General features: G+C 38.2%; 1 protein-coding gene across 8 annotated transcripts in view; it reads right to left on the reverse strand.

Moving 5' to 3' along the window:
- The window catches only part of ppip5k2 (diphosphoinositol pentakisphosphate kinase 2), a 38,862-nt gene extending 30,715 nt beyond the window's left edge, over positions 1-8,147 (reverse strand). For 5 of the 8 annotated variants that reach the window (XM_036595612.1, XM_036595611.1, XM_036595610.1 and 2 more), the window contains exons 1-3: positions 7,623-8,146; positions 2,973-3,384; positions 2,111-2,306 (exon numbers count right to left, since the gene is read on the reverse strand). In XM_036595612.1, the coding sequence (XP_036451505.1) occupies positions 2,111-2,306; positions 2,973-3,134 (358 nt within the window). In that variant the 5' untranslated portion in view covers positions 3,135-3,384; positions 7,623-8,146. Of the gene's footprint in view, positions 1-2,110; positions 2,307-2,972; positions 3,385-7,233; positions 7,505-7,622 lie in introns of those variants that run through there. The other 3 variants (XM_036595606.1, XM_036595613.1, XM_036595607.1) reach the window with 2 other exon arrangements.
- Between the last annotated feature and the right edge of the window lie 2,278 nt (positions 8,148-10,425).

A 10,425-nucleotide genomic window follows, 5' to 3' on the forward strand; every position in this document is an offset into this window, starting at 1 on the left:
ATAAATATTACAAATAAAATTAAAATACAATAAAAATAATGCTAAAATAGTCAGCAGTGATTTTACATACTGTTGCTGTCGAAACAAAACTTTGTCCTTTTTTTGTTTGTTTGTTTGTTTTTTTACATAATACATAATAATGAAAATGCTAGCTGCCCTTAACATTCAAAGTCACTTTGAAGTCAAAATATCATGATGTACAAACCAAGAGAAATGGTCCAAAATGATGCAGAATGAAATCTTATTACATTAAATTACATTGAAAGTTAAGAATGTTTTCACCTTCTTGTATAAAGCTACTTTTTTCGGAGATCTGTTATGACAGCAACAATGTCAAATTGTTCATTGCATTTACTCTAACGTTATATGGTGTTTATACAAGCACAAACACACATACACATTAAATCATGTGTAAGACCATGTGTGTGTAGAGGTACAAATAGGTGACAAATTATAGGAAAAATCAACATAACATCTCTTAGTAACATGTGGGTCCAGCATTAACCACCAATATGCTTAAAGGAGCAATATGTAATATATTTACTGTACTAAGTCAAGTAGAAATACTGGCTTCTCTAACAACAGTGCAACAGCCAGTACGTTCTCCTCTGAAATTTCCGTTCCGGAGCAGAAAGTCTGCTTGTGTTGTGGCCTGTGATCCCGCCCACTGCCCGTTTTCCAGGACTGTTTCAACATCCTGGGTTGCCAGATATGAAACACACTGGCAGGCAAACACAGCGTAGTGCAGCCATGGAAGCAAGCAAATAAGCTGGATCCCAACATAAAAAGCCTCTGCATCCTTCTAAAAAGTCCCATGACCAGAACCATAGTAAATCAAGAGTAAATACCGGCAAAGCATTTGAAAGATGGAGACAGTCCAGAAGCACTTTAAGACAGATGCTAAGTTCGCTAATTTTCTCCTTTAGGTAAGCACTGAGCTACAGCTAAATTAGTTAAGGTTGGCTAACTTTATCTTGGCTCCTAGTAGGAACGGGCGTTTTTGTCATTTTAAAATCCGAGTACTCAGATTCATACTCTGTGGTCCGTGTGCAGCTAAGTTACCTACCTGAGGCACTGCTGGTGGAATGGAAAAATTCAAACAAAAAAGCTGGCAATTAGGCTGAGGGACCAGAAGGTAACTGCTGCACTATTTAAGGTGGAAGGGGGAAATTCAAACAAGAAGCTGGCGAATAAGAAGCTGACTTAAGAACTTGAATTTAGATTTCAGTATCCATTTTAAAAGCTTGCGGTCAATATTACATATTGCTTCTTTAAATATGCTTTGATACAAATTCTAACATAATAGATTCATCAGACTCCCTCACTGTAGGGGTCAGGCATTCAGGCCTGTACCATTCTCTTAGTGTATGCACACAGTCACTTGTACACTTGGGGAAAAGCTTGGGAAGAATGACTCATTTGACTGATCATTTTTCCCCACATCTCTGTAGACCAGTGCCTACAGTTTTTACCCCCCTGAACTCTCAAATTCGTGTTTGTAATGGGAGGCTTATAAACTGCAGCACTACTATAATAACCCTTTCTAAAGAAACAACTACTCCTTGTTTTTCCCTACGTACTGCATAAATGCATAGGCATCACAGTCCTTGAATGCAAGCTTTCTACCTATTCCAACCCTATTTACTGATGTCTTTCCCACAGACGTATATGTGGATATCACTTTAGTCACAGTTTGTCACAGTCACACCTGTCTATGCACAAAGTGACATTAACGATAAAACTGTATAATAAAAATTTGGCTGTCACTATCGATTACATTAGTAATCAGGTAATTTACCAGTTATTTTAATAACTGACGAGTAATCCGAATTTTAAAACAATCTCAAACAAAACTGGATTAACTGAACACCAACAAACCACACACACCTTTCAAAGATTATAAAATACTTTAGTGGAAAAATGGATGAACTAGGAAACCTTGAAGGGATTTCATGCAGTAATTTCAGTAATCAAGTTTAACTGAGTAGTCATGATAGCCCTATAGACCTAAACAGTAATGGTTTTTGTCTGGCTGTCACCCCATTAATGCATGCAATGTGTGAATGAATTGTAAAAGTGTGCAAATGACAAAAGATTTCATGCCACTCACCTTTGGAGTGGAAGGAAATTAGACAGTCACACAGTGGCCAGTTCTCCACAGGCTCGTTAAGGATGACTTCTTCCTCGAAAGTCACCACAGTGATGTACTTAAACAGACACAAGCGCTCCAGGATTTCCTTCATAGGCTTGGACTTGGACTTCTTGGCCATGGCACAGATACCCACCACTATCTGTCTCTCTGGAGGCTGCAGTGTGGAGAAAACACAGCACTAGGCATTTTGCCAAGCACTTCAAGCTCAGCTGCTGGCAACATGATTGTGAGGCCAGCCACTGTCAGTGTCTGCTCTTTATGCCACATTATGTCAGCATAAGAGGCAACCGTATACTGCCAGTTAAAAATCTTTGCACTCAGGTGTAATGTACTGGGCTTTGCCAAATGTTTTTGGATATAGTTATAAATCAAGAGGGTTGGTCAACACACTTCAAGCACAGTACTGCTATCATTTAATGGTATATTTTTATTTAATGAAATATTTTAAATTAACTGAACTCTGCGAAGACCACAAAATGTAAAATCAGAGACCAGCTCTATAATTCTAGGCACAGACTTTATGTAGTTCCGTGACAAATACAGCTAGACAGGTAAACGCTAATCAAACACATCTTTATATTTGAACCACAAAAATTACTGTATACTTGCAAATGCCAGCTGAATCTTTACATTTTATAATGAATGGACCAACAGAAATAGTCCACCATTACTGAAAGTTACAGTACAGTACTTAAATTACAGAATGTTGGAAAAAACTCCTGAAGCTAATATGTCCTTAACCTACTATTCTGAAGATATACGGTTTAGCTACAACAGTGACTTTATAGCATATACCAGCTCCAGAAACTCCTCAACCTACCGAGTCATACTCTTCCTCGTCTGCGTCCTCATCTTCCTCTTCCACGTTCTCATAGAGGCAGTCATAGCCCAGCACTCTCCCTGGGTCCAGTAGCTCCTCTCCCTCTCCGTCATCAGCACCCACGAAGAAGCGCGGGTGATCCGCGTCCTCGTTCTCCGACATGTCGTCCCTGCACGAGGAGGCACTGTCTGCCTCGTCTTCGCCGCACCACAGCACCTACAGAGTGTCTCCCGCCGTCCTGTGCTCCACACTGTGCCTCCGGGCCTGCAGGTCAGTGCACTGAGCAGGGCAGGCAGAGGCGAAGGGAGCTGCTCCCAGCGCAGGCTCATAGACCAGCGGGGTTAAAGCTGCTGAGAATCAGCCTCTCTCCCCCCTTCCTGTTCTTCAGAGACAGCCATCAGGACGAGCTCCCCTTTAATAGAGAACAAAAAATCCAAAAGCAAATCCAAATGAGAATGTTTCAGGGCATCTACAGGTTTCGACGAATTAAATTTAAGACTTTCAAACAACGTTTTAATTCTGTAATACCATAAAACATTTTCTGGAACTAAAAGAGTGTGTAAACACTGTAAAACAGCATGTAACCAAATGAACAAAGGTTTAAGTGGACCAGGACCTTAAAATAAAATAAAATAAAAATAGACAGTCCATTTAAGACAAATAGTGCAATAACTATGTTTACATGTTTGTTATATTTAAAGCTACATTATGCAAGTTGTGGGGATGTGAAGACCTCTGTGGTAGAAGAGTGTAATTGCATGCAACGCGCAGAAGAATATTTCGTAATGACACTTCGGACACCTCCCCTGAGCAGACGAATCCATGTTCAAAGCGAATTCAGTCAGAAATTGGTGAGCAACATGTCTCTTGGCGATGTAAGTAAATTATCTACTACTGTCATATCTTTATCAGTGCAATTTTATTTTTGCATTTGAGACCTAAACATTGAGCCAGGCCTTCTTTTTGAGTCTCTGCATGCGACGTTAATACATAAAGACATATGACATGGTCTGAAAACCAATCCAACACCCTTGACTTTTAAATTATTATTTCAGGCTTGCAAGGCAACTCAGAGCAGCACACGGACACCATATTTTAGCATGTTTTTTGTTTCTTCAGATTCAATTTTAACCAAAAAAAACATCAAAAGCAGCTTCAAAAGTTTCAAAATGTACCATGCACTCCCCAGACCCTACAGTTCATATATTTAAACTAAGCTACAAAGAGTTTATTCTAAAGTCATAATTTTAGATATGTCAACCAACATATCTACATATATCCATCTATTCAATCTGCAGCAGTTTATTCTCACAAATTCACACTGATGTTACAACAAGTGTTTTAACCCAAACTGCTTTGTGATTGAGGCACAATACAGGGCACACAATCAGAAGAGAGGTCATTTACATTTAACAGTCTCAAAGGCACAGTAACAAAAACAGCCTGTTTAATTCTAAGGGATAAAGAGCTTGGAAAATAGTCATGTAAAAACACAACAGCTTAAACCTGTACAAACAGCACAAGTAAGCCTCAGGGGGAAAAAGGCATGAGCCTTTGAAGACAATTAGAACAACAATAATAGGAAGTTTATGAAGTAATAATGATGATGAATCTATTAGTAAACAGTACAAGAATAAAGACCCTTATTATTGAACATGAAACTTTGGCAGCCATTTTGGGTGCATATTAACCACCTATATGGATAGTTAAATGTGTGGCTGAATGGTCAAGGATATTGTTTTGATGTAACAAATTAATGAAAAATGTGACTCATGAGTAACGGTAGACATTTGCTTCAAAAATGATCAGCACTGAACAGATGTTTGGATTGGACAGAACTGATATTTGTGATAAAGCGTTTGTATTTGATTAATTTTTATGCATTGGTAAGCCTATAGAAATAAATCCTATATTTCTCCTTACTGCTAATCCAGGTAGACACAGTCACAATTCCAATATTTGCGTGCATTTATGTATTTGTATCTGCATAAATTCAGCTTGAAAGAACAGGAATCAGAAATCCGCTTAAAAGAACCACAGATATGCTTATGTTTGTTTGCTATCTCTTTTGAACGCTGTGTTCTTGTTTGCAGTGTGATTTGTTTTTTAATCACTATGTGGAGGGCACTACCACAGATATGCTCAGCCCATCACTGCAAATAGAGAGGAAGGCAAAAAGCATTTCATACAGATTAAAGGAGACAGTTTCCAGGACCTATTTAAGAAAATGACTCTGGAGAACTTTTCCTCCTGCTTATCAGATGTGGCAGACTAATCTCTAAGTCATTGTGACCTGGGAGGTCAGAAATTCCACTGTGATGGTAATATGAACATACCAAACAGGCTAAGCATGTGTAGAGAAGTCACAAGAGATGGAGCACTAGTGCCAAGAGTTGAAATCAGCTTTGTTCACAATGTTCTAGGACTAGGCATACATTAAAAGGCATGAATGCAATCGTAAAGGGGAATTCCACTGATATTTTAAACTTTCCCCTTAATTCAACGACTCAGATGTAAACAAAGTCATTAAGAGTGGGCTGATTTGAAAGGTGCCTTTCAATAGAAACTTACAAAGTCAGAATTGTTTACAGTGGCGGTGATGGGAATCAGATGTCCAAAATGTTTAATGCCCGAAAAAGCTTCCTCACCAAAAGTTCAACATAAAATAGCTTTGCGATTTTTAGCTTTGGTCTAAAGCGTTTCTTTCGTGTTTTTTTGTTTTTTTTTTTAAATCCATTCATGGCAAAACAGCACCCAAAGAAAAGCTTCGGCTTTAGGCTATGCAGCCCAATCATGAAGCCTACTTCATTGACAACCTGGAGCTTTTAGTCTGAGCTAAAAAAACAAACATCAGCAACTCACATAAGTAATTAATTTGCATCAGCTCCTGACAGTATTGATTGCCATATACTTAGCATGGCCTCCTACTCCATTGCCCACTGAACTCAGCAAAAAAGTCTATGTTTCAGTTTGAAAGAATCAACAGAATTTCTAATGGCTTGTGCAATCTCAATGCTTATGTAAGGCACATAAAAAAAGTAGGTGAAATTAAACAGAGCTTTAAAGGCATCCAAACCATCACAGCGTCTTTATTTGCACACACAATGTAGTCCCGTTTCCAGGAGGGATGGACCCAATCACAACCTTACAAATAACAGATCGAAAGTAAATTTTACTGCCTCCAGAAACACCCTGTCCACACAAACATACACATTAGAGCCATGAAAACGATATACTACATAAAATGCCAGTGTCTCAGTTGCAACTTCGTTAAAAATACACAATATAAAGTTTTTTTTGGCACAGCAAACAGTCCAATCAAAACAAGCCATATCCGGTTTGTCTGACATTCTTCTTTACCAGTACTCAAGAGGTACAGATTTATTAACTTCATTAAAGCAAACCTAAATATCATCTGATACCATGATACTATGATATATTTGGAAAACATTAAAATATTGAATCATATCAATACCACTACTAACCTGGTGTAGGTTTTAATGTCAAAGTTGTCATAAAACCAACAAAGGAAACAGAATTTTACTTCAAAGGTCAAAACACAAAGAGTCTGTACAGGATTATCACAACACAGCAGTGGTCAGTCAGCCTCCGCCAAATCCTGAGTCTGGACACCTGTCAGTGGCACCACCTGTCCAACACAGCAACGCCAACACACTGTGGCCAGTAGCCTGGGCTTTAGACAAATTATACAAATCTTTCTATGAAACCGAATAAAATCACACACTGCACATGTTAAGCAATGTGCCAAATGTCATTAGCACATACAAGCGACCTCTGTGTTAATTCACTGTAAAACTAGTGGGGTTACCTACATCACCCTTATGTGGATTATATAAGTATGGCACATATAGGTTAATTGTAACTCTTAATACCCTTTTTTGACCTTATGCCAATGCCAGGAAAGCAAAACCACCATTCATAAGCAGCCTCTGTGTTAATTCATTGCAGAATTAGTAGCCCCCAGATCCAAGATACAAGTTAAAACTTACACTACAATGCCCTTAATGAAATACATCGCCACGGTATCCTTATTATGATTTAATTCTAACTTTCTGACAGGACAAAAGAAGAGCAAAAAGGGAGCAAAGGGAGAAGCCAAAGCACGATTCATACTTCAAGCTGTTCACAGCACACCATGCTAACGTTTTTGCCATAAAGGCGAAGGCAGCTAGTTAACATGTGCAAGCAAATAATAATAAAATTGAGCCACGGACAAAACAAACGACTAGACAAGACTTACCAAAGTATTACATCCAGTCCCAATATTACATCCGATTCGCGCCAAGTTTAGCGAAAAACTCAGATCAAACTCAGCACTGCAGCTGCAGCTTAACGTTCATGTTACTTCCTGCAGAAAAGTCTACCTAACCTGACATCGTTCTTTAAACTGAAGTCAACTTCTTACCCCAGTTTTCCAGTTCCACCTTAAATGGTGCAGCAGTTACACTCTGAAGCCTCAGGCGCCAGAACTAAGTGCTGCACCATTTAAGGTGGAACCAGAAACTGGCGAATAGGAAGCCAACTTCAGCTTCGTCCAGTGTTCAGGACACACACGTGTGTTCATTTTCGAAGCATATGCAATACAAAAAAAACTAAAGCTTACTGACATAGACTAAGTATTTCGCTCACCTCTTACAGCATCATTCGTGTCTTTTCTGTAGATATGTGTCCAGCAAGCTGCTGTCAGAGCACAAGTTGGAGTTCACAGCCCGATTCGTTGTTGCTGGGTTTCTATGAAACGCGTTAGCAAGGGAAGCTAAACACGCCAGTTAGCGTTAGCATTAACCCTTCATAGTTATATCAGCCTTAACCCTTAATGTTAACCTTAAGATATGCCAGTGTTATTGTTATTATTAGCGTTAGCACTTGCTTTAATTCATATTGTTAACGTTAATGTTAATATTAGCGTTAGCCTTTGCTCTTACTGTTAGCTTAGCCAACGAGACTATTCATTTTCTTAAATAACGTTACCCTGATTCTCGGTCATCAAAATAAAATGCTCGGAATGACTGGACTCGATACAGTTACATTTTAGGTCCGCCGTGTTATTATATTCATCATTTTCGACCTCTCTCGCGGACGTTAGCTGTTGCTAAAAGCGGCTTTTCACAGAGCCGCATTAAAAAAAATAAAAGAGGAAAAAAACACCAGCGTGTCTGGCCGTGACGTCACCACGCAGGGACAGAAAGAGACGAAGAGAAAGAAGAGAACTGACTGCTAACGACTCTAATACATGTGATAACAGAAACACAGAGATGTATGACCTCTTTATATGTTTATTCACACACTTTTCCATTTGACCCGTATTTGGCTGTCTTACATAAATTAGATGGTAAAGGAACGAGAGAAACGGCAGCAATAGGCTGTATGAAGGATAATACAACCAGTACTTTGTTCACTTACTGCCTCTGATGATTCAGTGTGCTAATGCACAAGGTCCTGATGTAAATTATAGCTCAGTCACAACTGGCTTTTTACCTGAATGAATGGATGAGTGATTGGACAAATAAATGAATGATGCAAATGAGGACATTTAACTTGGTTAAGAAAATGTAGAGGACAAGTTAAGATCATAAAAAGTGACATGAAAACATGGCCAAGAAACTCACATCAGCTCTTCCATATGTTAAACCAGGGCTGTCCAAAGCATGGCCTGTGAGCCCAAGACATAATGTTTAGGCACCCCTGTGTTAAACACACTTCAATTTTTAGTTTTACTGTTTATTGAGGAATTAAAGACTTTTATGTATATTAACCTGAGCAGTTCTTTGCTGTAGCAGAGCTTTGATGGTGTTGTCAAAGCAAAGTAAACAGCATTTACAAAAAAGCCTTAATACATACCATATTTTCTCAGATGGATAATTATGATGTTGGACATTAGCACCATGATTAGAACATGCTAATGAACATAACTACACTAGAATAATGATCAGTGCTGAGTAAAAATGAATGAATATGATGTGGGTTGCTTTTGGCATATGGCTAATTGACAGTGATTAGTGACTTTGTTTAAATGCTGATGAAGTTACTGTGTAATTCTGTGGGAATGTTGCGTTGAATGATTTGTGTAAAGGCTGTCTGAGTTCAGGGTGTTTATACCATGTGTAGGCTGTGTTAAAGGTTTTGAGTGTCTTGGGAAAGAGTGTTTTAGTCACAGGAACAGTGTTTTATAGTGATAGTAATAGTTCTATAGTGTTATAATGTAACATATAGTATAGTGTAACAAGCCAGTCTTTATCCTCTGCAGCTAGCAAGATACAACTCCAGAGAGGCTTTCCAATAACACTCCGCATCTGAGCACTAAAACACTCTCGAGTTAGTGAATGGAGAGTTACTCTACCTGGCAAATGTTTGAGGACTACTTACATTCTTCTTTTATACACACACACACACATATATATATATATATATATATATATATATATATATATATATATATATATATATATATATATGTATATATATATAGAGAGAGAGAGAGAGAGAGAGAGTAGGTTCTAATTCTACACTCTTCACTCTAAAAAAAGTTCTTCAAGGATTCTTTAGTAAAGACAATGGTTCTATAGAACCATGAACACTCAAAGAACAATTTGCATGCCTAAAGGGTTCTTTGCATTGTCAAATTGTTCTTTAGATTGATGGAGAGTGTGTTGTAAATAGTTCTATATAGAAGCTCTTTGAAAATGGTTCTTTGTAGCACCAAAAAAGGGTTCTTCTATTGTTACAAGCTTGAAATCATAGCAATAATATAACGCTTTTTGGTGCTATGTAGAACCCCTTTCACATACAACACATTCTCCATCAATCTGAAGAACGATTTCACCATGCAAAGAACCATTTAAGCATGCGAATGGTTCTTTAAGTGTTCATGGTTCTATATAGAACCATTGTCTTTACTAAAGAACCCTTAAAGAACCATCTTTAGCTGGCCAGTCTGAAGTGATCTGAGAGGCCTGATAGGTTTGTATTATTCAATTAAACCAGGGATGTATTTTGGTCGTAAGCCAGTGAGTGACTTATAAACAAGTGGCAATAAAAACAAATGCTGTAATTGACTGGCAGCCAGTGTAGGGACCTTAATATCAGGGTAATGTGCTCAGTTCTGTTTGTCTTTGTGAACATTCTAGCTGCAGAATTTGTAGCTGTAGCTGTCTAACAGTCTTTTTTGGACCAGTTAACAGTCCACTGCAGTAATCCAACCTGCTGGAGGACATAAATTCTGCTGTTGGGAGATAAAAAGGTTTATACTCTGTCTACTAAATGTTGGATCTTCTGGACATTCTGGTACTGAAATAATCCACACACCAAACTACAAAGCTCCAATGGCAGACAATGTTGTCTGTCATAAAAAAGAGCTGCTGTCAAAGGTAGTTTACTAATATTTCATATTACATAAAATAAAGTAGTGCTCAAATGTGGACAGTGTTAAAAA

Source organism: Colossoma macropomum, unplaced genomic scaffold (assembly GCF_904425465.1).
Source record: "Colossoma macropomum unplaced genomic scaffold, Colossoma_macropomum, whole genome shotgun sequence".
NCBI classification, from domain to species: Eukaryota; Metazoa; Chordata; class Actinopteri; order Characiformes; family Serrasalmidae; genus Colossoma; species Colossoma macropomum.